This window comes from Manis pentadactyla, chromosome 7 (assembly GCF_030020395.1).
Source record: "Manis pentadactyla isolate mManPen7 chromosome 7, mManPen7.hap1, whole genome shotgun sequence".
NCBI lineage: Eukaryota > Metazoa > Chordata > Mammalia > Pholidota > Manidae > Manis > Manis pentadactyla.
The window spans coordinates 59299752-59316999 of record NC_080025.1 but is presented as its reverse complement, the minus strand read 5'-3'; the positions used below and the strand labels follow the sequence as shown (position 1 = coordinate 59316999).

At 40.3% G+C, this 17248-nt stretch overlaps 1 protein-coding gene across 3 annotated transcripts in view; it reads left to right on the top strand.

Annotated features, from left to right (window-relative positions):
- The first annotated feature begins 458 nt into the window (after window positions 1-458).
- Window positions 459-17248, top strand: part of LHFPL3 (LHFPL tetraspan subfamily member 3) — a 564922-nt gene continuing 548132 nt past the window's right edge. The window contains exon 1 of one of the 3 annotated variants that reach the window (XM_036892489.2): window positions 459-1229. In XM_036892489.2, coding sequence (XP_036748384.1) covers window positions 788-1229 — 442 coding nt within the window. In that variant the 5' untranslated portion in view covers window positions 459-787. The remainder of the gene's footprint in view (window positions 1230-17248) is intronic. The other 2 variants (XM_036892487.2, XM_036892488.2) reach the window with 2 other exon arrangements.

Here is a 17248-nt window from a genome sequence, read left to right as displayed (position 1 = left end):
AGGCTCCTGCCCAGCTTCTCCTGTCTGCACCTCGTGGAGCACCTGGCAACCCACGAGTTGGCCAAGGCCAGTTCGGTGGTTAACAGGGAAGTCTCCTGGGGACAGTCCTCTCCTCTCCCCTGGTGGCTCCCACCTGCACCGGCAGCGCTGCTTCTCGCGCCTCTACAAAGATGCAGAGGTCAAAGCACGTTTCTGTGCGGTGCAGCAAGCCTCCCCGAATCAGCCTCCCGCAAGGCCCCTACACCAACGGGGTCCTCGGATCGCCTCGGGGATCCCTGAGGGTGCTCCCCGCCCCACGCCCCACGCCCCACGCCCCGATTACATTCTCCCTCCCCAACTCCAGGCCGGCTTCTCCGGCCCACGCCGCAGCTTGAGGGGCGTCCCCGGGACGCCCGGCGGCGCGGGTTGGGCTGGGGGTGGGGAGCAGGCGGATGGCGGGAAGCGGAGTGGGGGGCGCCCGCGCTCGCGCGCCTCGCTGCCCCGCGCGGGATTTGCCGCCCTCAGCTGCAGCAGCTGCGGCGGTGGGAAGAAGGGTGGAGGGCGGTGAGGAGGGCTGGGGCCCGGGCCAGCAGGGAGGGGGGCCGGGAGGCAGTGCCAGGCGAGTCGGAGGGGTGCTCGGCGCTCCCCCGCCCTCCTTCCGGGGGCCAGGATGCAGACTCTGAAACTGGCGCTGCTGGGCTGAGGCGGAGGCAGGGGAGTTGCAGCGCGCGCGTCTCGGTGAGTGTGTCTCCTGAGCGCGGAGGGGCGGGGGAGGCGGAGGCCGAGGAGGAGGCGGAGGAGGGGGAGAATGCCCGGAGCCGCCGTCGCTGCCGCCGCCGCCGCCGCGATGCTCCCGGCTCAGGAGGCTGCCAAGCTGTACCACACCAACTATGTGCGGAACTCGCGGGCCATCGGCGTGCTGTGGGCCATCTTCACCATCTGCTTTGCCATCGTCAACGTGGTGTGCTTCATCCAGCCCTACTGGATCGGCGACGGCGTGGACACCCCGCAAGCCGGCTATTTCGGGCTCTTCCACTACTGCATCGGCAACGGCTTCTCCCGGGAGCTGACTTGCAGGGGCAGCTTCACGGACTTCTCCACGCTGCCCTCGGGCGCCTTCAAAGCCGCCTCCTTCTTCATCGGCCTCTCCATGATGCTCATCATCGCCTGCATCATTTGCTTTACCCTCTTCTTCTTCTGCAACACGGCTACCGTGTACAAGATCTGTGCCTGGATGCAGCTCACCTCCGGTGAGTGCGCGCTCACCTCCGCGGAGGCGGGGGACCTCGGGGCGCGAGCGGGAGGACGGGGGCTGTGCGCGCCGCCGGGCGCCCGCAACTTAATCGGCTCGGGCGCGGGGCGTGGGGACGGGAGCCTTGGGAGGCCGGGAGCTCCGGGGTTCCACAGCTCCGGGCTTTCGAGAACCTCCCAAGCGCGGGGACGCCCCCCAAAGGGGTGCGCCGCAGGCAGGGCGGCTGCTGGGCCGAGTCCGCTCCCAACTAAGGAGGAGGGAAAGCCGGGCCCCTCGGAGCGCGTGTGGAGGGGCTGCGGAGAGACTGATTCGTGTGGCGAAGAGCGGATTTGGAGAGGCTGTTGTGGAAGGAGAAGTCAGCCTGCCTGGCTGTCTCTAGGACTGTTTGTGCCATTGCTGCGTGAGGGTGGTTGGCGGAGAGGACTGGAGTGAAATTGTTTCTTTTTGTCCCGGGCAGTTGTAATAATTTTATCACCCAACTGGAAATGAATAAATCCTAATTCTGTTTTGGGTTTCAACCTTTTAAGAAAAATGTAGTTTAGAATGTTCCTTAGCAATTCCCCAATGTCAAGGCTTCAGTTTACTTCCTTGTTAGAGCAAAGGTCCTTCCATTCCTTCTTTAAACAGAGAGAGCTCTCCAGGGGATCAAGATCTCTCAAGATCTCATTTTTGGGAAGTGGCTTTAGGGAGATAGGCAGAGAGGAAAACCTGTTTCATTAGCATCTATGATCATTCTTTGACTGGTTGAGATTGTTGGTAGCTGGAGAATATGAAAGCACTTTTTCGAGAGTTACTTTAACCCAGAAAAGATGGGGATGAGACTCCTTCCTCCACCTCCCATGAGGCCAGTGCCCTCTCTGCTAGCCACCTTGAGTGCCCTGCCCTCTAAAGGCAAACCCTCTTCCAACATTGTTGGGGGTCCTTGTGAGTTTATGAATGATCTGGTTGTGGAGGAATATGGAATGTCTCAGACAGCCAAATTTTCTGATTTGTGTTTTGTTTTGTTTTATTCTCATTCTTTAGAGATGTTACCTTCAAGATTTTGTTTCCTAAGCCTGGGATTTGATCCCTGAGGCCACTAGGGATGATTAAGTGTTGTAGGATGATTAATTCCTTAAACATCCTGGACATGCACATTAAGGTACATGAACTTATATTGCTAGATTGATATGAGAGAAGCTTGTGGAAGACTGAACTTGTATGGAAGTATTTGCTTTGTATTGAATGTGTCTCAGCTGATTTTGATTTGCCACATACTGTAAACGTGTCCACATGGAGGGTAAGAAAGGAGCACCAGCAGACCCACCCCCACATGTCATCCTCCTCCTAAAATGTCAGAGTTTTCTGCTTTTTCTTCAGTCCTGCCACCCCCAACTTCTTGAAGCACCCGCCACACACTCTGTTTTTAAATGTAATGCTAACTTTTATGTCCATTTCAAGAGCAGACAAACTTTGAGATTTGGAATAAATTGATGCATTATAGTCGTTCTTGACACTTGGTTCTGGTGTGACTAGGAAGACAGTAGGACATTGAGGATGCAGATGTTTTAGAAAAAGAATTGACCCTGCACAGCTAATTTTAATTTTTCCTAAGTTAAATGACCTATTTAGACAGGTGATTCAAATTAGATTGTTTTTTAAAGGTCTAAAAGCAATATGCAGGAGATTTCTCAACATTTTTCTAGATATTTGTTAAATGAGATTCTGTAGTTTGTTTTTTTTTAAAGAAAAAAACCATCTTTGGGACAAAACTACCAGTTCTGAAGTTACTACAACCTGCAACTATTACAATGTTTTTTCCTCTTTCTGGAATAGAGCACACAAAAGTAATTTTCTGGAGTAGTGAAGTATAATGTTGTGGTTTCAGAAACTTGACACATATATACTTTCCTGTTTCCCCTATGTCAGTGTAAAATGTGGTGATAGCCTTTGTACTAATAAAGATTTTTTTACTTCATTTTTAGAGAAGTGTAAATCCTTAAGTTCCAGGTGTATTTTTTGAAACCTTTATTTGCAATTATTTGGTATTTTATCTCCAGATAAACCACAGAAGGGCATAATTTTATTAATGACATATTAATGAGAAATTTACTATGATGACGGCATTTAAGAAAAAGTTATATTCATGGAGTTTTAAGGAATGGGATATAGAAGGTATTTCTGAAGAATGTCACACTTCAGTGTGGTTTTTCTGCATTGTTTTTTAAAGACTCATGATACTAACAAGAAATCTAACATAATGCTTTGTAAGTTTTAAAGTTTGGTATTCCTTTTCAAATTAAGCCTTTTTCATAATTTAACTGTACTTCAGCTAATCTCAAGTGTAAATTTGCTAACTATGAAAGATGAGTCTTAATGTGCCATTTGCTTATTAGACTGTTTAACCCTCACTGGAAGTGAAATGATTAATTTGTGTATTTTATTATTCAAACATTTTCACCTAGTAACATTGGAAAGCAGAGCCAGGTAGAATATGAAATGCCATATGAAATAATGCAATAAGATGACGAAGTAGGAGACTTTCTTGTGGCAGTACAAAATTTATGATTCTGAACAATGAACTAGAAAAAGGATTTAACTTATTGGACCCGAAAATGATGTTGCTCTTCTACATAGATGTGTGAAGTGCATATAATTAGTGGTGCTATAAGGAACACCTTGCTCTCTCTTTATCGCTCTCCCCTCTAAATCATTATTAGCCTCAGTAGAGTGAAACTACACAATTAGGAGCTAATATGTCACACTACTTCTGGATGTAATCCTATACTTAAGGACCGTGCCTAATATAAAGATTGAAGACATAAAAATAATACATAAGATAAATAATAACAAAGATGCAAAATTTCCAAAATCTACAGAGACTTTTCTTCTTTCTGCATGATTTCTGTTAATACTAAAGAGAAAGAGATAGATTTGCAATTGGTCAAGCAGGGTAATCAATCCCAGATTTTTTAAAAATCAGAATGGAAAGGGAATTTTGTTGCTCTGGGAACTTGATTCTCTGCTTCCACATTCTTGTTCTTTAAATCAGTGTTTCATTCTGCTTCCAAGTCTATTAATAGCATAGTCTCAAAAAGGTGTTATTTTGTTTGTTTTACTGACTATAAGCCATGTCTTGAATTGCTTCCAGAAGCCCAAGTGCTAACCATTATAGGCCAAATCTTTTCTATTTTTTAATAAGCAAAAGCATTAGGATAGAATTTAAGGATTTTTTTGACATCCACCATGGTCTTGGTCAAAGGCACAGATGAGGAGGTAATTGCTTTTATCTGTGAGGAAGGGGTGTCTGAACCTTATTCAGGAGGGATAAGGATAGGAGAATGGGGTTGCATTCACCAGATCCTTTATCTCTTGTCATTCTGAGCATACCAACAAAAAAAGAAGGGCCATCAAGATGGCCCTGCTCTATGGCAAGGGTTAAGAGCTGAATTATTTAGTCACTTTCCCAACCTTAGTTTTCCCTGGCTCCTTTTGGCCAACTTGCTTTCCTAAATTTTATAACTTAAATTTAGGTGAGATGAGAGTTATCAGAGGTAATCACTGTGTTTCTTAGCCAGCAAGAAGTCCCTTTGCAATGTTATATCATCCTATCTCAAGGCACTTTGTTCTTTTCTATGTATTTTATCAGCCTTGGAGATTACAAATCTGTTTGTATGTTTATTTGTTTAATATCCGTATTCTCCAGTACACTGAAAGTTCCATAAAGCCATATCTGTTTTTCTTCATATAATGTAGTGACCAAGATCACAGACACTGGAGTAAAAGGATGTGGGTTTGAACCCTGGCTCCAGCACTCACTAACTGTATGACCCAGAGAATTAATCTCTCTGTTGTTCAGTTGTTCATCTACAAAGTGGGCATATAATTATACTTCTCTCAGGAGACTGGTGCATTAAGTGAGCTAATGTGTGTCTGAGAACAGGGCCTGGTGCACAGTAAACAAGCACTAGATGAGTGTCAGGTATGGTTAATGTGCTTGTGTTATTATTGCTGTATCTTGGCACACAGTAGTATGTGTATGTCTAACACATAGTAGGTGTTCAATACATTTTTGTTAATGAACGTTTTGCCTGAAGGTTTCAGCCCCCCAGCAAGTTTATTATGGATTTAGTGAAGCCGAGAAATGACAGTGGAACATTCTTGGTGTAAAAGGGTTTATACCTGCCTTTATTCACTCGGCAATAGGTTGAGCACTAGAATCACATGTATCCAGCAGTCTCCTCCATCTCTGCCTTTGTCCAGAGCACTGGGCAGAGGTGTTTACATGGTGACTCAGTCAATAATAGCTTATTGCCATTGGGTATGGAGTACTATCCTAGCAGTAGGCCAATTACATCATCAAGTAGTTTAGGGTCAGATGAGGATCCTGCCCATAGGAACTTCCATTTTTCCCCATACTCCACACCTCCAGGATTCTTGCCTCACAATCTACATACCCTCAATCTTCCATGATGGTCCCTGTGTGAGAAAACTGGAGCATAGTAATAGATTCCACAACAGTAACAGAGGATAATAACGACATACAGATAATAACAAAAATTATGATACAATAAAAATTTTGATATAGGTAACAAAAATTATAATCATTCTCAAGCCTGAGGAGGTTATCCCAGCTCAATTCAAAACTGTCCCAGTTCATAATTATCACTTTCCACAGGAGGCCAGTAGCAGTACTGATAGGGAACTCCATGCACCCCAGGGAGTAGCAGTTTTTTGTTAGGGTACACATGTTTTAATGACAGCAACATAGGCAAATCTTGCCCACCAGGTAAATGCATGCAAGAGTCCTGTGATAGGACTGTGGCAGGAAGGGCATCCTGTCCAGGTCTAGTATACCATACTTTTACCCCTCTCTTTGTAGGGGTTACTGAGGAGTCTATGTATAGTGCTACTGGAGGTGCATGCACTGGCCATCATGATAAAAACAAAACTCCCTGGTAAGATGCTCCTACCTTCCAGCTGTTTAGGGTACACTACTGTGATCTTTGGGGGCCACTCTGCTGTTACTCCAGGAATACCCAGGAGGCTGGCATTCAGCCCTTGTCCCCAAGGTACCAGGAGGGCCGGCCATCGCTGGTCCATGTTTCTAAATATTCAAGACCACATCCCCTAAATGGTGTCTCCAGGGTTTATTGAAGTTGGTACTGACAGCAGGATATTATTGCTTGGCTTCAAAATCAACCTTGGCTTCAATGATTCCTCCTTGGTTTGTACTGGCAGTTGTACAGGGGAGGCAGTAGTGTGTGGTAGCATGTCTATGGGGCTCAAGGCCCTCTTCTGGGGCTTCTCATTCAAGTCTGTCCATGAGCAGACTGACCATCCCTGAAGACTATTGGTATCTGACTTCAGTCTAGATTATAGCAAACCATTGTACCTCTCTATCATGCCTACCACAGTAGTACTGTATGGCACATGAAACTTCCATTTCATCCCTAATAGTTGCACCCATTCTTGTAGTGTGTGTCTGGTAAAGTGGGTGCATTGATCACTCTCAGTTACCTGCAGTTGGCCATAGGCTGCAAAGAGATGCTCTACGCCTCTTTTCATTGTCTACTGGTCTGCACAATGTGTAGGAAAAGCAACCAGAAGTCTGGTAGCTGTTTCCACACAAGTCAAGGCATATTGGTACCCTTCTAACAAGAGCAGAGGTCCAATGTAGTCTATCTGCCACTTGATGAGGGGTATTAACCCCTTAGCTATTGTCCCACGTTGCTGTGGGACTCTGTGTAAGTCCCTTTTAGAGCATACAATGCACTCCTGTCAGGCTCCGCTGACTTTTTCAAAGGTCAAAGGCAAGCCCCACTGACAGGCTACAGCCAACATTGTCTTTTGCCCCATGTGCAACAAATGTTGATGTAACCACTGGGCCACATCAGAGGCAGGCTTTCTTTCTAGCTGGTGTGCCTGAGCCAATTCATCTGCTTCATCGTTTCCTGGGGATGCCAGTGGCTAAGGGCCTGTCACATGATATACTGTAACTGTTTTAGTCTGACCACAGGCCCATTAAGACTTGCCACAACTCTTGCCCTCAGTCCTGGAGTGTGGCCCAGTCCTTTAGGAGGCAAGCCACCTCAGACCACATGCCCACTGGGGGACACTTAAATGTCTCTCCATCTATAGGGGCAGCCAGCTGAAGCACCCTTCCCATGAGGGCAGCCTGTTCCCTTCTTCAGTCTACAATGAATCCTGCTGACTACACCAGTTGTCTTGCCTGAGGCAAGCTGAATTTGTTCAGCCCTGGGCAAATTCCCTATGGATTCAGTGAGACCAAGAAATGACAATAGAATGTTCTTGAGGTAAAAGGGTTTAATTACCTGGCATTATTCTTCCAGAGGTAGGTCAAACACTAGAATTATGTCTGCATCCAGCAGCCTGCAGGTCCATGATCCACCTCTGTCTCTGCCTCCACCCAGAGCACTGGGCAGAGCTGTTCATATAGTGACTCAGTCAATAATAGCTTATTGCCTATGGGTGTGGAAGCATTAACCTAGCAGTAGGCTAATTACATCATCCAGTAGTTTAGGGTCAGGTGAGGATCCTGACCAAAGGAACTTCCATTTTCATCACAATGAATAAATAAAGAAGGAATGATTAGTGGGGTGAAGAATCAAAGGAGAGAAGAGTAAAATTAAAATGCCCCACATGCCATGTTGAGAAGTGGCTATCACATTCTTTGAAAGCCATGATGCTCACCTATCTCACTGGTTTGTGGCATCAGCAGTAATTGCACTAGAGGAACTCTTCCAAAATTCTTAGATGAGAATGCTTATAACTTGATAGCCTCATTTGTGATGAGCTTTCTCCCAAATGGAGGCTTCTCTGGATGCAGAGGCAATGATCTTTATTGCAGAATTGGGATATGATCGAAGTATACCTTAGGATTCAGAAAATTTCCCCTTGCCATTTTGTTTCTCATGAAAAAAAAATCACATTATTCAAAATGGAGATTTTATGCAAGAATCAAATGATTCTTTCTAAGAGTGGGGACATTGTTCTAGGTTGGGTTTCTTATGTACCTTCAGAAAGAGTCCAGACAGAAGAGAATGTGTCTTTCCCTTCTCCTCTCTGGGCATCAGTGCAGATGTGCTTTTCCTAGACCTATGGGGAGCCTGCCAGACCTGCTCGGTATGGGTGGTGCTGTGAGTGCAGAGCTCTGCTGCAGGTTTAACGAGGAGGGGACAAGGTTGCAATTTGCTGGCATCAGAACCATCATCAGTTCTTACCATTTGTCTGGTGCTGAGCATGAGAAAGCAGGGTCTTGCCTCAAAAGCTGCTGATTCATCCTAAATTCAGATTATGGAATGACCCTAAAGAGGGGTTTTTTCTCTGCCAGAGCATTTTGAACTCTCCCCCAGAGGGAAGAATGTGTACTCCTGGTGAGAGCAGTTTTCATTTTCTAACATGTTCCACTTATAAGAATTTTCTGTTTACCAAGCCAAACTTACAAGAAAGTGATTTAGAAAGAAATGAAAATTTAGAAACATTTTTTGCTCTTATATAATGTGACAAGGAATGTGACAGTTGAAGAGATGTTGGAAAATATATTAATATAAATGTCAAAGCATGGTTTTTATAACAGTGAGGCTTTAAATGAACATACGTGGAAAATAACAGGTCCCATATAACCCATAAGGCATATTGTTTGTTTGTTTGTTTTTCTTCGTGCAAGGTTGCACATGTAACAGCTTTTTTCCATGGTAAAAATGTTGGTAAGGTGCTTACGTACTTCTATAAGTAATAAATAAATACGTGCATACATACTTAACCAGAATGTGGTATTAGTTACTTAACATGAAAACAATTAATTAGGAATTGGTGCTTATGTCTGGTGTGATGCTTTGTCCCAGTAAAGAGAATCCAGATGGCCAGGCCAGTATATTGCATTTTATATATATCCCTTAGAAATCTTTAAAAATGAAAATTTTTAAATAAAAAAAAGCAGAGCATATAGTTATAGTTGCATATATGGCTCAGTGCACTTCTGCATGTGGTGTGAGGAGATAAACTATAGGGGGAGAAATAGGGAGAACTTCAAATCACAATGGCGTGAAGCAAATAGCATCCAGAATTCTAATTTGGGGGCTTAATAGCATGGTAACTGAAAAAGTTTTGCAGTGTAATTTTCATAATATATTTGAACTTTGGGGGTCAGCACCAGCTTTAATTAATGTGAGTTTTTTCCTTATAATGAGTCAACTGGAATTTTTATTTGATATGAGGAAAGACCAAGGAGATGACCTTTATTCTTGATAATAACAAGAAGATATTAATAATGACAGAAAAAGACTGGTTCATACAGCAAATAGTAAGTAAATTACTTGATGATTTAAACATAAAGCTCATTGGGTTATTTTGAAAAAGGAATTAAACTAAAACAACCTCTCCCAGCATCCTAAATGTCCATATAGTTAATACCATGCAGCTCTCAAACTGTGACTATGATCTTATGATGTTCCTACTGCACAGAGTCATGGTACCATCCCTAGTTTAAATTGTCCTAACTGTAATCAGGAGCACATTTCTTGACTCTTCTGTTAAAATAGAACAGAAAAATAAGTGGCTTGCAAGAGAAAGATAAATAATTTTTTGACCAATAGAGATATGAACCATGTCTAATTGCTATTGAGCAGAATAAAAAAAGAAAGCAAACCTTTCTAAAATAGAATTGCTGGCATAATTGCCACAGTGGGTCTCTCATATCTGCACTCTGACTTCTTTCCCAGACTAGCGAAACCAGGTGTAAAGCAGGGTAGGGATTATCTATGTGTGCCTAATAGGAGAAAAGACCTCAATGATAGACTGAATAAAGTTAGTCTAATTGCATGAAAATTTGAGATTATGACTTATCAAAGGAAAAGCTAGTGGAAAAGTAGTGAAAGGTGGTAAAATAAATGGTAAATAGTTGTAGATCAGAAAAGAGGCCTTAGCTCAGAAACAGATGTGCATAACTTATCAAGGAGCTCACATTCTTTGCTGTTAGAAAACAGTGGGAGACAGGAGTTTGAGGGGAACTCAATTTTAGTTTACTCTGAAATAGTCTGTGGGGAGGTGGTGTTCTGCACTGCTCTCTTTTGGTTTCAATAAAGATCAAGAGTGAGGTTGCAGAAATCAAAATGGAAAATGTATCTATCATCAAAGACATCTCAGCATTTGAAAAACAGGCAAATAGATCCAGGTGTGAAGAATGACAGGGACATCGAAGAGTGACACCACAAATAAATGAAGTATGAATAGAAAAAGCATGAAGAAATTCAAGGTTGAAAAGCCTGTGGCATTTGATAATATCAAAAGCCTGTTGAATTTGATATCATCAATGGCTTAAAAAGCAGAGAGCTTTCCAGTGCAAAGCTGTGTGCAAATCGCAATTACTAAGAAAGAAAAATGCTCTGCCCTCCGAACTCCCTGTGCCCAAGGTATGATAATAGATTCTAGGATCAAGCTATCCAACCAGAGAGATGATCAAACTTACTGTGTGGCAGATGGAAATATGGAGAAGGATTAAAATAAGTCAACCTAAGAAAGAAAAGATCATTGTAAAGTTTGATAAATATATTCCTATAGTTTCTCTTTGAAATATAGTTACAGGTTGTGAAGCTAAATTGATTCTTCTATAATACCTTTAGTGGGGAAAGGGAACTTACAGTGAATATTTAGGATAAATATAAGAGCATTTTAAGGACATATGTAGTTACAAACTAGATGAACTTAATTTATCTAAGATTGAGTTGATTAATAACCAGTAATACTGTGGATCTGTGTAATGCCAAATATTAGTTAACTGAATATCCACATTTAACCAGTTGACTGGACAGGGTATAGTACAGACTAGTTAGCATTTGAAAAAAAAACCTTCATAGGGAAGGGAATGCTCTACCACAGTGTTTCACAAACTATGGCCAGTGACCCTGTGATAGGTTATAATATCAATCTAGTGATCATCAGCATTGAAATTTTGATTAAAACAGAATAGAAAATATGAATGCAATTCATTTATGAAACCTTTATTTTCTAAAATGTTTACATGTGTTTGTGTGAACTAGATTGCAGTGTATAATGTATTGCTTACTGTAGGCTGCAGTCAAAAAGTTTGAAAGATACTATTCCAGAGCAAAGATGATATAGAGCAATTATTTAGAAAAATAATTGTCTCATTTTTGAAAAATTGTTAAAGTTTTGTACGAGTTCATAGGTAATTTTGTATCAGAGGGTGGTTAGGTTAAATATACTTAACCTAAACAATCTGAGACATTTTAATTTTCTTGCTTCCATTAACAACTTCTGTTGCTTTTGTACCCTAATTAGATTATGGGTTGATTGAAAATAAGAATTATTTTTCCAGATGTAATTTGATTGGCCACTCATGCTATTAAAAAATGGCATGGTCCACCACTGAGCAACAATCAGTCTAAGCAAACATTTCAACAAGGGTAATTAACCTAGTTCTGAATAGATATAGATACATAGGCTTTCAGAAGTTGGGGGGATATTAAAAGTTATTTAAACAGTCTTCTCATTTTCTAGATAAATAATAATGGTTAAGCAACTAACACTTGTAAAAACCTTCTTTTGCATACTTAACCTTTACAACTCCACAAGATCAGTATTATTATACCCATTTTGCCTATGAAGAAATTGAGGCTTAAATAATTGTTCAAGGTTACAGAGCCAGCAAGTGGTTTAAGCCAAACTCAGATTTCCCTGCTCCCCTACAAAATCCTGCCTCTGAGTTTGAGAGAAATTGAAAGTTTTACCAGAATTTCACCTTGGTAGAGTTGAGACTAACACATCTGATTCCCAGGGCAGTGCTATTTCTACCACTTTCTTTTGCCTCCCAATTTAATGTGCATTTACTTAGTATAAATCTTCTGTATGCATTTTCACCATTCTCTACCAACATGAAGGGAAGGAGCTGGTATTACCAGGAAAAATAATTATCTACCAGTTTACGAGACTTCCTCTTCAAGCATGTTAGGTGTGACAAGGTACTTTTCATCCCATCCTTATCATTTTCCTAACTTAGAGCCTGGGAGGTTTGCTTGCAAAGAACTGGGTTACACCTCTGACCCCATTGCTGTTATTCTTAGACTGTCAGTTCCTATAGGGCAAGGGCAAATGTCAGCATTATTGGCTCTGTGTCATCCATTTCTGCCCTGCATTAAATGCAGAAATGTTCTTATTAGACTTGCTTATTGAAGGCGGTGGTGAAGGTGGCAATGGTGGACAGGATTGCCAGGGTCCAAAGAGGTAACAATAGACTTGGGCAGCTGGAGGAGGCAATGGGGTGGGGAAGGGACCCTGGGTCTGTGGTTAGAACACTTCCATCTTGGTCACTTATTGGCTGAATAACTTTGGGCAAGTTATCTAACTACTCTTGACGTTTCATTTTCTTGATGTTGTATTTCTAAGGTTAATATAATTGTATTCTAGATACAGAAAAAGATATTGTGAATTATGAATGTTAAAAATATATCATCTGCTAACCAAATGTTGCATTTACCAACACAGTAAGTGTTAGGGAAACCATCAAAAATAGGGTGAAACTAAGAAAGCAAATAGGGAACAATCCTAGACACGCAGGTAGGTCTCCAGTGTTAGGTTTCCTCAATATAGTGAGACTTTAAAATTAAAACACCTATCTACTATGTTTATGGGAATATTGAATTAATGCATGCAAAACACTTAAAACTGGACCTAGTAACAGCGAGCACTCAATAAATGTTATCGATGATTGCTGTTGTCATTCCTGCTCCTGCTGCTAAAGACAGCAGGGCTGGAGGAGTGGTTAGTATTCAGAAAATTTAGTAGACAGAAAAGTTGAACTCAAGTCATTTAAAGGACAGTTTTATTTCACAACCTGTGCATGCCGGACCCAACTTGTTATGAGGATCAAGAAAGATAATGGCTGTGAGCCTTTTAGAAACTGTAGTGTTACAGAAATGCCATTGTGATTCCAAAATGGATTTGTACCTTACTAACAAAACACCCTGTTCAGTTAGAAGTTTACTTTTGTATTAACATGGTCTAGCTCTCCCATTTTGTTTGTCTAGAGTAGTAACTCAAAGGAACAAGAATGTATTTTGGAGATAATTGTGAACTGTTTGCTAACTTCAACTGAATACAGTTGAATAAAGAAGCCATTTTGAGAGCAGTGTGGACCAGACAATATTTTGATCAAGTTAAAACCTAAGCACTTAGACATTCAAATAATAGAGAAATATTTCTAGGTATTACCCAAATTATCACAAAAGCAAAATAATGTATTTTTGCTCTCTAATAACATCATTTAACAGAAACAAATCAGAAATAACATTTTTTCTATGCTATTTTAAATGTAGCTACTGTTTTACAAATAAAGTATCACAATATTGTATCTGAATCTTTATTTTTGTCCTAAGCAAAGCAAGTAGTGATTTAAGATTGTCAGATATGCTCAAATGAAGATTATGTTGCTGTGTTTTTCATTAACTTGTTAGTTCCTTGTATTTGTTTAGCTTTTCTAAAAAAAGGCCAGAAAGCCCAAAACCTAACATTTCTTCTTATTAATATTTTCATTTCAGGTTTAAAGTCATCAGTTTATTGTAAAATGAGAATATCAGTCATCTATGACTATGACCCAAACCACTGGATTGAATAATGAACAAATGAACATTCTCTGCCCTACATAGCATCAAGATCCCTTTTGCGGTGAATATCCAGGGTTGATGTTGACAAGTGAATTTATTATATAAGCATGCTCTATCAGAGTCTGCTTCTAGGGATGATGCTGAGCTCTGCTGGGCAGTCTCCCAACTGCAACCTGTAGATGGTAGTGAATAGATCTGCTCTCTGGACCTCACCATCAGCTGGAAAGGGCTGTCCAGCAAGATGAGCTAGGATGGGGAAATGGGCCAGGATCCACCCAGCCCTAGTTTTTTTTACTGAAGACCCTCCATTGATTGCAGGATGGGCTCTAGAGGGAGCTCCAGCCCTGTCATCTCATAGGTCTCAGAACTTTCCCTTTTATAGGGTCAGGTCCAGAGTCATTTTACCCCTGACACTAATAATAAAACAATATTTTAGAGGATAGAGGGTGGAAGATAGAGAAAGAATAAGAAAAGAGAGTCATCCAGAATACATGCAGTAGAAGGGAATGCTCCTTTACCTGCAAAGAAATAGCCAGCTCCTGATGGATTTTTCTATGGCCTCTTACTTTAATATAAATGCCTTGAAATTACTCTCTATAACTTACCTGACCTTCTAAGAAGCTGTTGTGACTTTCCATTGGTCTGCTTTTTAGAGGACTCATTGGGATGGTCTCCCACAACAGAAAGAACATTTTCGCTATTATTTCTTAGCCTGGAGATGGACACTTTGGAATAACCTGGACATCACTGGAGAATTAGTAGCTCACTGGAGACCTGCCAATATAGTAGGTTACTGGAGAATTCAAAAGAAGTTTGAGGAATTCAAAACTTAAGGATTCTAAATAGCCATTTGATCTTGGTGGTCATGAACTATGCATTTTGGTTAAATAAAAAAAGTTGAATTGGAAATTCCATTTCTTGGGAAACTTTAGAGAGTTTTCACAACTTAAAAATAATGTTTACAGTAACTCAAAACGTGGACAGCCATAGGCAGATAATGCTTCCCATGATCAGAACGAAAAACCGGGCATCTAATTTCATCCAGCTCCTGCTTTCACTTTCCAGTCTCTGTTTCGTTAGGCACAAGGCAAAAAGAGAAAGAATGAGTGCCTGCTATACTCACCCGTAGCTTTCTCCACTGGAAGCCCCTTGAAGAACATACACATTGTGTTCTTCTTTTTTTTTGTCAATGGTACTGAACTCAATCTGGTTTCCACTTTATTTCTTTTGGAACCTGAAGTGCAGAAAGTTCTTCAGAGGAAAATTTTCAAAAAGCACACTTCCTGCCTTAACATCAAACCTTTTCTTTCAATCTCATACTCAAAACACATTTTTTGAATTCTCACCAGAATTCTCCCCAGTAGCCTCAATGCCCCCACTTTGGCCTCAGTGCCCACCAAAGTGTCTGTACCTGAACAGGCCAAGCAAAATAATCTGGAACTGGACTGACATTGCAGTTCAATACCACACACCAGCATCGCTGTGCTACTTCTTAGAATTCAGGGGCTGAATTTAACGTGCATAGAACGCAGGGGAAACATCCTGCAATCAGCGTGAGTTCATTTGAGAAGGACTGTTCCCTACCTTTTGGACTATCCAAGAATTGGGTATTTTACAAAATGTTTCTTAAACATCATCCTAATGATTGAGAGAGGTGGTCCCTCAATCACTACGTTTTAATTGTGACAGATTTATTCAGGAAATTGAATGAGTTTCACATGCAATGTGAAACTTCCTCTCTAAGTGTCATGGTGACACTTCCTGTCTTAGTGTCATGGTGACATACGCAGTTCATTTGGAATTTTTCCCCAAATGTGTTACAGTATGATTTAAGTTTAGTGTAGAAATATGACTTACATGTGAACTTACATAGTGAAAAAGAAGGTGATTTAAATTTCTGTGGTCATTCTTATGCTATTTAGCTTAACCATCATTCTGATTTTAACGTTTGCAGAATGAATCACTGTTTTAGTTCATCTGCATACATGTTATGAACAATATATTTTACATTTGTGTGTAAGTACCTGCATGTGTTTGTGTTACAGTTTAAAGAAGAAGAATTAAATGACCATTTGTGTATCTGCACCATTTGTGTATCTGCTATCCCCCTTCCCAGATTATATCTATCCACGGGTAGCTACCTCCCTGAGTCTTCTGTTTTTACCCTACATTCCTTGTATTTTATCATGAATGAACATATTCCTTAGTAACATGTTGTTTAATTTTTGTGTTTTTCTGTTCTTAAAGGAAACGTTTTTTAATCTTTCACTGTTTAGTATGACTTATGCTACAGATTTTTTTTCTTGTAAATACCATTTGTTAGGCTAAGGAAATTCTTATATCCTAACATCAATAAATTTTTGGATTGTAAATATATGTTGAATTTTATTGAATGCATTTTCTGCACCTATTGAGATGATCAGGTGACTTCTGAATTAATATATATTGTTGAGATGAATTATAATACTATATTTTCTGAAGTTGAAATGATGCATTTTAAAAACAGCCAATTTTCACATACATCTGAAACTCCACCTCTGTTTTTTGAAAGTATTTTCATGAGTAAGGTTTGCCCTTTTTTTTTCTGCCTAGGTATCAGGGTTATGCAAGATTTATAAAAGTTGTTGAGAAGTCTCTTTCTGTTCTTTGAAAAAATTTGTGTACAATTGGAATTATCTATTCCTTAAATGTTTAATATAATTCTCTTATAAAACTGTTTGAGACTGATATTTCATTGTAGGAAGATTTTTAGACTACTGATTACATTTCTTTAGTTGTATAGAATCATCCAGGTTTTTAATTTCACCTTTTGCTTGTACAGATATATTTTTCTAACAATTTGTTCATTTCATCTACATTGTCAAATTTATGGGCATAAAGCTGTTCATACAAGACTCTTATAATCATTATGAGTTGTTTTTTTAGGTAAATTTTACCAAAAGTTTGTCAGATTTTTAAATCTTTTTAAAAGAACAGCAACTTTGTTTCTTGTTCTTTTCCATTACATCCCTCTGTTATGTAGGATTAATTTTTGCTTTTATTTTTTATTTCCTTTCTTCTGTTTTCTTTGGGTTTGTTCCCTTCTTTTATTTCTGACTTCCTTTTCTAACTTCCTAAATGGTTACCAAGCTCATTAATTTTTAGCTGCTGTGAACTTATGGAAAAACTGTTTATAGTGAGATTTTTGAAGAGATCATCATTAAAAGTTTTGATCAGGAATTGCATGCAAATTCTCAAGCATGACATAAAATGAAAAAAAAATATGTTCATGAAAGAAAGCTCAAATTACTTGCTAAAATATTTATAAATATTCTAATGGCATGGTTGATACAAATGCAGTATTTTTAATATTGAATATATGTTCAATATATTTAATACTTTATGCCCTATTTTT